The sequence below is a fragment of the Urocitellus parryii genome (genome assembly GCF_045843805.1).
Source record: "Urocitellus parryii isolate mUroPar1 chromosome 12 unlocalized genomic scaffold, mUroPar1.hap1 SUPER_12_unloc_3, whole genome shotgun sequence".
Taxonomy (NCBI): domain Eukaryota; kingdom Metazoa; phylum Chordata; class Mammalia; order Rodentia; family Sciuridae; genus Urocitellus; species Urocitellus parryii.
Window position 1 is genome coordinate 779,487 of NW_027551760.1, and position 13,265 is coordinate 792,751.

The following is a 13,265-nucleotide window of genomic DNA, read 5'->3' on the forward strand; positions in this document are numbered from 1 at the left end:
TCTGTTCGAGTCAGTGTGTTAGCAGATGGCCTTCTCTGTACTAGCGTGGGTGACATGGCATAGGCCCCCACTGCCCTGTTGTCTCTGGGCAGGAGCGTGAGGCTTCCTGGGCTGAGGTCTCCCTCACCTTGTGGCTGCTCAGAGCCAGCCTCAAGTCCTGGTGACAGTGCTTCTCTCGGCCTCCATTTGGCAGGGAGGCCCTTAGCCTCCTGCCCTTAGGCAGGGTGAAGCCCCCGAGAGCATGCTGAGGGGCTCCCTTTCACAGGGGAGCAGGTGGCCTGCTCCTCCGTGGGTTCTCCATAGAGTGCTTACTGTCCCCCTGCTGAGGGACGGCGGGGGGAGGCCGTGCAGCAGGAAGCGGTCACCTTCCTTCGCTCTGGCCAGCACTGTCAACTGCACTATGGTGAGTCCGTTTGTGGTGTGGCCTTTCCCAGGCAGTGGCAACGTGTGTGCCCTAGATCCTGCCTGCTGACGGCCTCGCCTTCCCACTGCAGGGCAGCTGAGGGTGGGGTGGAGCCCTCCTCTGAGGTGGGCTTGTGGACTGTGGGCCCCACGTGGGGCGGTTCCCCTGTAGGTTCCCAAGGTGGCCTATGCAGGCGGTGACTGGCAGTGAGGACGTGCTGTTTTGGCTCATGGTAATCTCACCTCAGCTCCGTCTCTTAGTTCCCATTTCATCAGAACCAGCAGAAGAGGCAGAGAAGGAGGAGCTCAGGGTTCAGCTGAAGCGGCATCACCCCTCCAGCCCCCTTCCCGGGAGTAAGACCTCCAAGCGACCCAAGATCAAGGTGTCCCTTATTTCTCAGGGGGACGCGGCTGGAGGGCCTTGTGTTGCTTCCCAAGGAGGAGCTCCAGATGGTGAGTCTCTTGGCCTCCTTAGTAAGATGTCCGGCCATCTGGGCCTCGGCCTGGCTCCCGCGGGTGGGTGACTCACCTTCCCCCTGCTGCAGCAGGTGTGTGAGTGAGGGAGATGGAGCTGGCACACCTGGCGGAGTGCTAGTGACAGGAAGGGAGATGGGAAGCGCCGCAGGGCCGCTGCATGCTTTGGTTTCAGTGAAAGATGATGGGAGACTCCAGAAAGCTTCAAATAGAAGGAGGAAAGCCCCAGCGCCCCTCTGACAACTGTGCTCTTTCGTCCTGCAGTCTTCCCCTAGTGTCTTGTTAGCCTGGGCTGTGGGTCTCGGGAAGGGAGGACTGACAGTGACTTTGGTGGTTTCCGTCTCTCAGCGGCGGGCGGGAAGGCCATTGCTGTGACGCTGGGGCAGGCGTCAGCAGGTGGACTGCTCCCCACAGCCAGGTGAGTCTTGCTTGTTTGGTCCTGGTCCCTTCTTCCTGTCACCCCTCATCTGGCTCATTTGTTGCTTGGAAAGATGGTGGCGTCTGCGTTCTGTTGGTCATGGGACTGTGGCTTCTTCCTCATGGGGCAGTCTGTCTTTGATTTGGGTCGGCCCAGGGCTCATTTTTACTTAGAGATTGCGGAACATGCCCTGGGTCTTGCTCTGAGGCCTAAGTTCTTTACTTTAGGCCTGACTTAGGAGGACCAGAGCTGGGTGGTTCAGAGGTGTCCAGGTGAAGAGCTTGGGGCCCGCTTGTCCCTCATGTGGCACTGGGATCTGTTGCCTTCTGACCTTTGGGTGAAGCTTCTGTTCTCTGTGTTTCCAGGTCAAGTGCTTCTGAAGGTGTCGCGGCCAGCCCAGCCCCCTCAGTGGTCTCTGGAAGCACCACACCCAGCACCCTGCACACACTCCAGAGCCGCTTGGTGGCCACCTCTCCTGGCGGCTCCCTCCCAGGTATCTATCTGGTTGCCCAGCCTCCTTGCTCCCAGCTGTCTTTTTGGTCTGTTGGTAGAAAGTGGTCCTCAAAAAGAACGTGACTGACCTGGACTGGTGCCGTCCTGTCCTCCCCTAGGTGCCACATCAGCCAGCAGCCTCCTGCAGGGCCTCAGCTTCAGCTTGCAGGACATCAGCAGCAAGAGCTCTGGCCCCTCCGCGAACCCTGGCCTCCCTGGCCCTGGGCCAGCCCCGCAGGTGTGCCTCTGCCTTCCCCTGCTGGGCGGCTGCGGGAGGAGGCTTCCTTGCCTTGCCTTGTTTGGTTTGGGCAGGGTGACTGGGCCAAGGACAAACAGCCGTCCTGCCACACAGCCGGGGGCTGCCAGAGGTTAAGATCCATTATTCACCTTATGGCCTAGGCAAAATTCTTTACCTTTCTGTAAAATGAGATCGTGGTGGTAGCTCCCTTACAGTGTTGTGAGGGGTAAGGTGGTAAGTGCAGACCCTGGAAGGGGACCCTGCATGTGGCAGGCACTCAGTACATGTTAGTCTGGGGGCCCTCCAAGCTCGCACGTTGCGGGTGGGCCACAGCTTCTGATCATCTGGGCTCGTGTGTCCCACAGGCCGCCAGTGTGAAGTTGCCCACCCCCATGCAGAGTCTGGGTGCCATCACCACGGGCACCAGCACCATTGTCCGTACCATCCCTGTGGCCACCACCCTCTCCTCCTTGGGTGCCACTCCTGGTGGGAAGCCCACAGCCATCCACCAGCTGCTGACCAATGGGGGCCTTGCTAAGTTAGCAAGTAGCCTCCCTGGCCTGGCTCAGATCTCTAACCAGGCATCAGGTGAGTCTCATGAAACTGTGGGGACTTCCAGATCTGGGCTCTCCCTGGGGACCTTTCCATCTTACGCAGGCCAGGTCTGAACCCCACCCCCCAGGGTCTTGGCCTTACCTTTGGACTCAGCTGTGTGGACCCATCCTCTAGAGGGTGAGGGGACACCAGCGGTTACCTGCTGCTTCTGATTCACTGGTGGGGCACAAATGTCCAGCTGGGGTGGAGGCTGGGGAGACGGGAAGCCTTAGCAGAAAGTGGGCACTGTGGCCAGAAACCCTGCCTGCTGTCGCCCTCAGGCCTGAAGGTCCCCACCACCATCACTCTCACTCTCCGTGGCCAGCCTAGCAGGATCACCACGCTGAGTCCCATGGGCTCAGGAGCAGCTCCATCTGAGGAGGCCACCTCCCAGGTGCTGCCCTCCAGCTCCCAGGTGAGTCTGCCTGAAAGGACCAAGGACACAGGTTGTAGTCTGGGCAGTATGGGGCTGGTGGGCTGGACGGCCAGCCAGAGGGGTTGCCACTGTATTGCGCCTGTGGACAGGCCAGGTCTCCCAGAGGTGACACCTCACTATGACAGCTTGACGTGGGTCTCGCAAAGTTTTCTTCCTATGTGGAGTTCACAGCTCTGTCGTGCGGAGCCTCGTTTCTGCCACATTCCTGGCACGTGAGCAGAGCCTGTGTGCGGCGTTCCCTGGAGCCTCCTGTTCTTGGCTTCCTTGTGCAGGGGTGGCACTCAAGGGGTCACAGCCTCTTGCAGCTTTCCCGGCCTCTCGAGGTCTCGGCGTTCACTGCTGTCTTCAGGGTGCAGCCAGGTTTACAGCTCTTGCCCATCAGCTCCTCTTGGCCAATCTGGTTTCCATCGTGACCTTTTCAAATGAAATGTTTCTAATCTTAAAATGGCGATTTGAGGAGCCACCCAAAGATTATAGGTTAAACCCCAAAATGGTCCGGTTCAGGACTGAGCATGCTTTTCCCCAGTGTGCGCTGTTGAGCCAGGACAGGTGCTGTGAAGCTGCACTGCTGGCAGGTGACGGTTCCTGAGCTGTTGTCCACAAGCCCTCTACCTCTTCCTCTTCAGGGAAAACGGCAGAGAGATCAGTGCCTGGCATTCGTTGGTTAGGGTCATAGCTGCCTCTTTTTGCAGAGGGCGGAACTGTTTTCATTTGACTTCTTATTTTTTCAGCTATAAAAGCAATTATGTTAACTTTAAATTTTAATTCAAATATCACAGAAATTTTGAAGGTGAAAATTTCCCATGACGCTCCTCCCAGAGGTGATATCTCACTATGGCAGCTTGATGTGGGGTCTCCCAGATTTTTTTTCATATGGAGTTTATTACTTATTTTAGGAAAGAAGAGGTCACAGAGCATAGATTGTATTGTAACGAGCCTTTGTCTATGGATAGTGTTGTGACGTGTTTTCCTGTCAGTTGCAGAGACCTGTCCGTCTCTTCTGAGGTTGGCAAGTTCTTACTGTGTGGATGTTGACAGCACATCTCACCACCTCCAAGGGCAGGGTTGGGTTTCATTTTGTCACATGGTGAGCGCCTTTGCTTCTGATGCTTGTGTCCCTCCAGGAGCATCTCTGTGAGCTTGAGACCAGTAAGTGGAGGGTATGTGCAGCTAACATCTGGCTAGCTGCTGACTAATTACCTTCAACTCATTTAGCCAATCTCCAGTTCCAGCCACAAGGGTAAAAGTACCTGTTTATTCTAGCTAGTGGCTGTTTTTTTTTTAACTGAAGCATTGAGTGCTTAGCTTTGATTTTAAGATTATTTATTATATAGACATTTAACATATATAGTAAAATCCTTACATATTTCCCTATATGCATCCAAAGTTTTGTGTCTGAAGGAAGCTAGTCTAGTCCTATCATAAGAATATAAAAATAATCTTTTTGTTTTCTAAATTTTTAGTTGTGGCAAAATAGATCAGCATCCAGTTTACCACACTAGCCACATTTGAGCGCAGTTGGTGGCCTTATGCAAACTCATGCTGCCACTCAGCCAGCACTGACAGCCCCCTCCAGGGCTTTCCTGTCATTCCATCATGAAGCTCTGTTTCTGTATTTTCTTGCACTGCTTTTATGAGTTGCTTTGTTCCATAGTCCACTTGGAGTTTTATTTTGTGTGTTCACAGAGGCAAGGATGAGTCCATCTTCTGTCCTCAATTGAACTCTGCTGCTCTTACATTCCAGTCTGTTCTGTAGCCTGGATCTGTCTCTTCCTGTAGTTTGAAAGTGCAGCTCCTGGGGGTGCTGGGCATAGAGGGCATTGGCATGCACAAGGCCCTGGGTTCAGTCCCCAGTGCCCCACACACACACACAGAAGAAAAAGAAAAGGAAGAAAATGCAGATCCTCAAGGAAGTTTGCTGAGATCATCTTTATTCTTTTCCTTTCTCTTGATAAATAATGGGTCTTTAATTGTGTCTATTGGTCTTTTATAATCCAATAAGATAAATGAGTATGAACATTTCCTTTTTTTTAATCAGTTAAAAATATGAGTTATTTGAATAGATTTTCTTACTCTGAACTATCTAAATTCTAGATTCAGTGGCTCATTCATTACGTCCTGTTCTTTTCTTTTCGAGGTGGATCTTCTTGCCTCAGTCTCCCGTGTAGCAGGGATTACAGGCATGCACCACCATGCCTGGCTTCCTATTCTTCTGTTTTTACACATCCCCTAATTATTGTGCAGACAAAGGAAACAAGACCCTATCAAAAATTGAGAACAAAATGAGAAAAGAAACCAGTATTTCCGAGGAAAAGCATGTTTTCTTCTTTTGATTATCTTTTACTTGGGATTTTGGCCTGTTTATCAGTCAGATTGGCTGGTAGTTGTCTTCTCCCCTCCTCTGCGTGTGTGTGGGATGTGTGCACGTGCACACACACTGTCCTTGTCTAGCTGGTCCTTAAAGAATGAAACAGGAAGTGTTGTTTTTTTTTCCCTCTCATGCTCTAAAACAATTTAACTAGTAAAAAAGGCTCTGGTCCTTGGTGGGTTGATAGAAGTGACCCACAAAGCCCTTGGACCCTGTCTCGGGCTGACTGCCGTTGCAGGTGCCATGTTGGTGCAGAGCTGGACCTCAGATGCCTTCCCTCTAGAGCAGGTGCTGCTCCCCAGCCTGCTGTGGCCTGGAGAGAGCTGGTTAGTGCTGGGAAGAGAGTCTGGTCACTGGGAGTCTCTTTCTCCACCCCTGAATTGAAGGACTGGGTAGTTAGAGTTCTGTTCTTGGACCCAATGGTGTGGATGCCAGATTGGCTTTTGCCTGAGAAAGATGGGTGTGTGGTGTTGGGCGTGGTCCAGGGTGGTCCTTTTCCAACAGAAGGTGGGTGTGAGATCAGGGCTTGCTGACTCCTTACTCCAAAATCTCTGTTTTCACACTGCTAGACAGTACGGTATTAAGGAAAGATCACCAAACAGGCTATCTGTTTTCAGCTAGCAGTGTGATCCTGAGCAGATTACCTGACCTTTCTGGGCTTTGCTTTTCTCATCTAGTTCAGTGAGGAAGAGCCGTCCGACCTTGGGGTGAGCACCCATGGTACTGTGGGTGCTCTGTGAGCTCTCTCACTGATCCTCGCGCCACCCTGCAAGCAGGCGCTGTCACCTGTGTCTTGCAGGTGAAGGGGAGGGCTGCAGAGCCTGGGCCGTCGCCAGAGGAGTGTGGTGCTCCTGCTCACGTCCTGTGTTCAGCCTCTTCCCTGCTGAGGGCTACTTGGGATGTCAGAGAGTGGGGTGACAGGTGAGGGGTCGGAGGTGGCTGCTGGCTAAATGTTGACCCTGTTCACTGCTCTCCTGCCACAGCGCCTGCCTCCAGCCCCCTGAAGACGCCAAGCCACACATCCTCCTTACTAGGCTGGTGATGGCTGCCCGCGGTGGGCCTGGGCTGGTGCATGGTCCCGCTGAGCTGAGTGTCTGAAGACCCCTTGAAGATGGTCATTCTGTCGCTCCGCCAACTGTCATCAGGGTTGGGCCTCTGAATGTCGAGAAACCCTTAGGCCATCCAGGGGAGCAGCATCTTCTGGGACCTGCGAGCCTGGCTCCTGGGACGCCCCCTTCTCAGCAGATCTGGTCGGGTCTGGTCCAGGGCACTTCCTCCCCAGCTCGGCACAGCTGGACCTGGGTCCATGTTCGCCACTCACTGCACGTCACAGAGGAGGACATGGGAACCACTCTGGGCTGTGGGGTTAAGAGCAGGAGCCCGCAGCCAATAAAGGACCAGCGGGGCTTGTCTTGGATGTCACCTGCTGTGCTGAGCAGCCCTTGGAATTGAGAAACCACCTCAGGGACCGAACAGCCTGCCGGAGCCCCTGGCTTTCAGAGGTTTCATGATGAAGGCGAAGAGAACTGGGCCGTGTTGTCTTCCAGCCCCTTTGGCCACTGTGGGAGCAGAAGTTGCCAAGGGGTGACAGCTGGCCCTTTGTCTTTTTCCCCATGTGCTGGGCAGTTTCTGCGTCCAAAGAGTCTGCAGGTCCAGGAAGCAGCTGGCGGGGGCGCCAGAGAGCCCTGAGTGCAGAAGGCATGGGCCTGGGCTCGGCATCTGGCCAGAATTGAGAAGCAGCAGCCCCAGGTTAGGGGGACCCTGAGGCCTGTCTGCAGCGCCTGGAGGTGAGGCAGGGACCACCAGCCACGGTAGCTATGGTCGTGCCACTGCCCTGGAGGACGCTTGGGCAGCAGGGTGGCAAAGGCTGGGCTCCAGGATTTCTGTTTCTGTTTCACACGATGTTTTGTCTCCTGCTTGTAAGTGGAACGATAGTGGCAGTGACTCTACTAGGCAGGGTTTCGAGTGCCAGCCTGAGCCCTGCTGATCGTGCTCCCTGGGGAACTGGTGGCTGAAAATGGAGCCCTGAGCCCCACCCTGCCTCTTCACGACACGGAGCAAAGGTAGTTTATTAGTGTTTGACTTTGAACCTGGGCTCCAGAGATGACTCCCTTCCCTTCCACACCTGAAAAGGTTGCCAGCCAGGGTGACAAGTAGCCAACCCAGGGTGACTGTGTTTAGCCCTGGGCCTCGACCCCTGCCAGACCACCTATGTTCAGTCCCAGGGCCTCAGAGCAGCCTGAGCAGCCGCCTTAAAGGAGAGCACAGTGTTCCTGCAGGCCAACCCTCCCTCCCTGTCTCAGCGGGGCATCAAGGGGCGGGTGGCATTTTGGCATTAGCTGTAGGCAGCTGCTTTCTGGAGTACAGCAGGCAATCTAGTAAATTAAGGAAGGTGTGAGACCTGAGAGAGGCACCAAGGCTCAGGGTCTTGGTGGCTGTGTGGTGGGTCACAGCATGCCAGAAGAGCAGAGCATTAACACTGCGAACCTCCGCGACTTTTTGGGGACTCATTTAGGACACACAGAAGGCCGTGGATGACCCTTGTGACAGGTGAGCAGCCTGGGCGATGCTGGAGGGGCTGCTTCTGACAGATGCTGGGACCAAAGACAAACTCATATGTTGTCCTACCTATCTGGGGGCAGCCCCGGGGCCATGACCTCAGAGGCAATACTCTTGGTGGAAAACATAGAAGGATCAAGAAGCCTTTATGTTCTTGGGTGACGGGTGTGTGTGGATGTCCTGTGGAAGATGTCCTTGGACTTTCAGGAGAGGTCACTGAGGGGCGAAGACCCTCTGTCACCCTTGGTCCCACTGCAGAACAGCCTTGGGCTGGGTGGGTTAGAGCCGAGCACTGGCAGAAACAATTAAAAAACCCAAACCACCGTGGCTCACTTCAGCCTGTTTTCATTTGACTTCTTGTTTTTCTCTACCTGGTAAATGGGTGCCAGAGATAGCACTCATACAGTGGAGCCCATGATCACCCCACCAGTGTTGGGTGCTGTGGTTCCTTTCTGACCTGCGAGGACACCAAGGCACAGAGAAGCCACACAGCAGGCAGAGGCAGAAACAGAACAGAACCCAGGCGGCCTCGTGTCTGTTCTGTGCACTGTGTTGGGGTCCGACCCGGAGCCGGAGGGAGGTCAGCCAGGAGGTGAGGCTTGGCCTGGCCCACAGGGTGCTCCTTTTCAGTGCACCTCCCCCAGATCAAGTGGGCCTCTGGCTGGGCCTGAGAGATGAGCATCCCTCTGCACAATCGACCCGCTGAGCCCCAGATGGGTGCGTGGATCCCAACCCCAGGCTGTTTGTGAACTTGGGCCCAGAGGACCCTCCAGTTCCGCATCTATACTTGGCATTGGCCCCTCTGGTGGAGGCCGTGGTGCTGCTGGCTGCTGGCACACTGGGCACAACTCTGACCCATAGTAGAGCCCTGCTGTGCTCCTTCCGACCCCAGGTCCCTAACCTTGCCCACAGGGGAGCCAGAGCAGCAGGCCGTCAGGCCTGGAGAGTGGAGGCCAGGGCTTCAGAGAACCAGTGCAGTGGGCCCTCCCTCTGCTCGCCTCCATTCCTGAGCCGTTTCAGTCAGGACTGAGGGTGGCAGGAGAGGCCCCGGTCCCCAGAGCAGTCTGGGCAGGGAGCCTTATTGTCCCCACCTCTCCTGACTTGAACTCTCCTTCATCCTGGGACTTACAGCCCAGTCCTCCCGGTGACTGGCAGTCCCTCTCTTCCTCCTGCTGGCTAGCGGTCCCCCCACTCCCTCTGGTTGAAGGTGCAGCCTGGTGGCTCCCCGCTGAGAGGCTCCCATCTCTCCCCACGTCCTGTCCTGGGTGGTGACCAGAGCATAAAGTGCAGGTTCGCACCGTCACCTTTCCAGGAGGAGGTGGAGGGATGAGACGGGCAAAACTCACAGGCTGCTGCTGGGCTGCGGGTGTGTTTTTACCTTGCACCAGAATATAGAGATACCCATGTACTCTGGCCACGCCCCCAGTGCTCACATGTCATGGAAAGGTGGTGCCACATCGAGACCAGGACTCTGGCATGCACACAGTGGACTCTACTCCATTGCTGTACTCTGCAGCCACCGTTGAGATGAGAGCTGCTCCACCCGCACCATCACCTGTCACTCCCACACCTGTCCCCCATTCCTAACCCACCACAGCCCCTCATCTCTTCCACGTCTCTAGAACTAGGATCCTACAGTACGTGACTTCGTGCTTTCCTTTTTTTTTTTTTCTATTTCTGTTACTGCGGATTGAACCCAAGGGCACATTACCACTGAGCCACATCCTCAGCCCTTTTTATTTTTCTATTTTGAGACAGGGTATAAGTTGCTTAGGGCCTTGCTTAAGCTGAAGCTTAGCCTCAAACTTGGGATCCTCCTGCCTTAGCCTCCTAAGTCATTGGGATCACAGGTGTGTTTACTGTGCCCAGTTGTAATTTGTGTGTGTGTGTGGTGTATTTTTTTCTTTTTTTTCTTTTTTTTTTTTTTTTTTTTGCTTTCTAACCTGCTTACATCATTGGAAGTGCTTTGTAAACAGACAGCATTTAGCATGATTTATTTTTTTCTCTGCCAATCTTTTTCTTTTAATTGGTGTTTTTAGATTGTTCCTATTATATGTAATTATAGATATGCTAGTGCTTAAGTCTGCTGTTTTAATTTTGGGGTTTGTTCTGTTTTCTCTTTCTTGGATTACTTTAACATTTTTTTGAATATAGTTTTGATTTGTCCATAGGTTTGGGGGTTTTTTGGTGTGTGTGTGGTGCTGGGGATTGAACTCGGGGCCTTGTGCATGGGAGGCAAGCACTCTACCAGCTGAGCTGTATCCCCAGTCTTGTCTATAGTATTTTTGACTATATTTCTTTTATAGTTTTTGTAGTAGTACTTTAAAGTGTTACATTATATGGAGACCAGTGGCCTGCTAAATAAGCTACATATAATCTTCTCCTGGTTCCAGTATGATTTTCTGTCTACTTTGAGAACCACATTAGTGTTCAAAGTTTTGTTTCAAGTGTAATTTAGGGAACAGGAGAAAGTCTGTGGTAGTTATCCGTGTCTTACCCCTTCTGTTTTTCTCTCCTCCTTCCTGCTATTCCAAGGTTCCTTATTTTATTATTTCCCTTCTGTGTAGGGAACTTCTCAGGACTGGGGTTGAGCCCAAGCCTGTTCCACCACTGAACTGCACCCAGGCGTTTTCATTGTATGTTGATACAAGGATCTGGCCTCAAACTTGTGCTTCACCCCCCTCAGCCTCCCAAGTCACGGAATCACAGGTCATGTGCACCGTGCTCAGCCAGAGTTGGAAGATTAGAATTAAGAACTAAAGGATCTGGAAATGTAGCTCAGTGGCAGATGGTTTGCTTAGCATGTATGAGGCCCTGGGCTCTATCCCTAGCACCACAGAATAAATAAATAATATGGGGAGCTCTCCCAAGGCATCCTAGGAGCCAAGAGTGTGGAGGGCACAGTGGACAGTACAAGACAGGTCGCCATGGATCGGCTTCCCTGCAAAGATCAGGGCCAGATGGCGGCACCGGCTCTCCAGGCCTCCAGCTCGGTGCTGCTCTGCCCTGTTTCTCAGCATGCCCTGTGGGACCAAGTGCTACCAGGACCTGAAATCTGGGGCCAAGAGGACAGGAAGACGGCAGTGGAGGAGGAGGAGTGGACAGCTGGCTGGATGGGGAGAACCGCAGCCCAGGATGGCAGCATATTGAAGTGAGCAGTGCGGATGAGTCCACCTCACCCGGAGGAGGAAAGGAGAAAAAAACCCCAGTGTTATGTGCTGAAGAAAAGAAGACGTCGGGTGCGCACTCCTGGGGTCCCAGCACCTGGGAGGCTGAGGCAGGAGGATTGCAAGTTCAAGGCCAGCCTAGGCCACTCTGCCACGTTTTCCATACACCTGGCTCGCAGTTATCTTGGGATTTAAAGTATAACCAAGTCCCACCCTTGGAGCTATGGCTCAGGTCTGGCATGTGGCTCTGGAATTCATTTTAATAAGAACCTTGGGAGATTGTAATGGGGAAACACCAGAGTCCTGGGCTTCAGGCACTGCTGGTTCTAGCCCCTCCTTAGTTCCCAGAGGATGCACCTGAGGTGGGGGAGGAGAGGTATTTTCTGGGGCCACACAGCTGTCCGGGAGAGCTGGGACAGGCCCAGGTTCTTTCCAAATGCCTCACCCTGTCCCTGTGGACCTGGCCTAAGAGCAAGCGGCAGAGCTGGTGCTCAGCCCTTCCTGCTGCTGTGTCTCTGTTGCTGCCCCAGGAGCATTGGTTGTGCAAAGGCGGTTGTGCAGACGGTCTCCCACCTCCTGCAAAGGGAGCCCTGGGATGGCTCTCTGGCCACTGGTATCTCTAGCGTGTAGGGATTCCATGAGGCACTTATAAAAATACAAACATTCACGTATAAGGGGCACTCAGAAGCCAGGGAGAAGGGACAAACAGTGTGCACACTAGTGGTGTGCAGCGTGGTAGATTTTCACAAACACCAAGGTACAGATTAAGGAAGAGTATACTGCCACACCATCCTTTTGCTCCAGGTCATCCTCTTTCTTCACTTGTACCACGGATACATTTTGCCTGTTTTTTAACTATAAAATTGGAACCAGCCAGGCGTGGTGAGCCTGTAATTCCAGCTACTCAGGAGGCTGAGGCAGGAGGATCACAGGGTTGAGGCCAGCCTGGGCAACATAGTGAGGCCCTGTCTCAAAAACTAAAAGCTCAGTGGTAGAGTGCCCTGGGATCCATCCCTGCTGCTGGGCCTGCCTTCTGCGTCTGGACTCTTCGAGCACCGTGTGTGTGTGTGTGTGTGTGTGTGTGTGTGTGTGTGTGTGTGTGTGTGTGGAGGGGGGGGGTTCGTCCATGTTCCTTTTACGTATAGTAGATGGTTCTTTTTTTTTTTTTTTCTTTCCTTCCCCCACCACCTCCAGTGCTGGGGAAGGACCCAGGACCCTGCATGCTGGGCAGGCATGCCACCCCTGAGCTGCACCCAGCCCTGGAGCCTTCTTCATATTATGTAGAATTTCACTGTGTAGCTGCATCACCCTGCGCTGGTTCCCAGAGGCCGAGAAACACTACTAACACTGCTCCCTGGACATGCCTTTAGTGAGCACATGGACACATTTCTGGTCAAGCAAAGTTGCTGGTGGACAGGAAATCTGCTTGTGTCCAGCTGAGGGCAGCACTGTGAAGAAGTCATAGCATGTGGCACTTTTTAAAGGCCAATCTTTGAGTAGGACGACACTGGCTTGGAATCCACCTTCCAGTGGCATTTCTGCTGAAGTTGGTAGATGTTGGGGGACACAGCCCGGCATGCTTGGGGCAGGTGGTAACATAGGCTGTGTCCTGTTGGGCTGCCAGGAGCTGCACCTCAGCGTGTCGGCATGCGCTACACTTCATGTGAACAGGTGTGTCTTTCAAGAATCTTTAATAGATACCTTAGTTAACACATTGGCAAGAAACGATGGCGGGCTCAAAGGGCACCATTCGATTAGTAAAGGGAAACAAGGGACAGTGATGTGCCCAGGGCCGCAGCAGTGCCCCCAACCTCAGGTCTGAAGGAGTGCGGTGCTGTGTCCTGCCGGGAGCTGTGGTGGTGGAGGGGGTCTGCCGGGCAGCTCTGGGTAGCAGATGCAGGGAGCAGGTGGCCCAGGCTGGGGTGAGAGCTCCAATCTGCCCTCAGCAGGTGTGCCCCTTGGGCAAGGCTAGCTGGCACCCAGAGACAGGGAGCCGGCAGCACCTCCTGGGTAGTGCCCTAGGGCACAGCAGGGAAGCCAGGGGGAGGGACAAACAGCACACAGGGAATGTATTGAGAGAAGTGCTGTTCCTCTCCCAGCGCAGGAGATGGGACCCA

General features: G+C 53.8%; 1 protein-coding gene across 6 annotated transcripts in view; it reads left to right on the forward strand.

The window, feature by feature from the left end:
- The window catches only part of Kansl3 (KAT8 regulatory NSL complex subunit 3), a 40,341-nt gene extending 32,023 nt beyond the window's left edge, over positions 1-8,318 (forward strand). For all 6 annotated transcript variants that reach the window (XM_026414060.2, XM_026414063.2, XM_026414059.2 and 3 more), the window contains 7 exons: positions 664-855; positions 1,225-1,294; positions 1,660-1,787; positions 1,906-2,024; positions 2,390-2,612; positions 2,900-3,033; positions 6,406-8,318. In XM_026414060.2, the coding sequence (XP_026269845.1) occupies positions 664-855; positions 1,225-1,294; positions 1,660-1,787; positions 1,906-2,024; positions 2,390-2,612; positions 2,900-3,033; positions 6,406-6,426 (887 nt within the window). In that variant the 3' untranslated portion in view covers positions 6,427-8,318. The remainder of the gene's footprint in view (positions 1-663; positions 856-1,224; positions 1,295-1,659; positions 1,788-1,905; positions 2,025-2,389; positions 2,613-2,899; positions 3,034-6,405) is intronic.
- Positions 8,319-13,265: the final 4,947 nt, after the last annotated feature.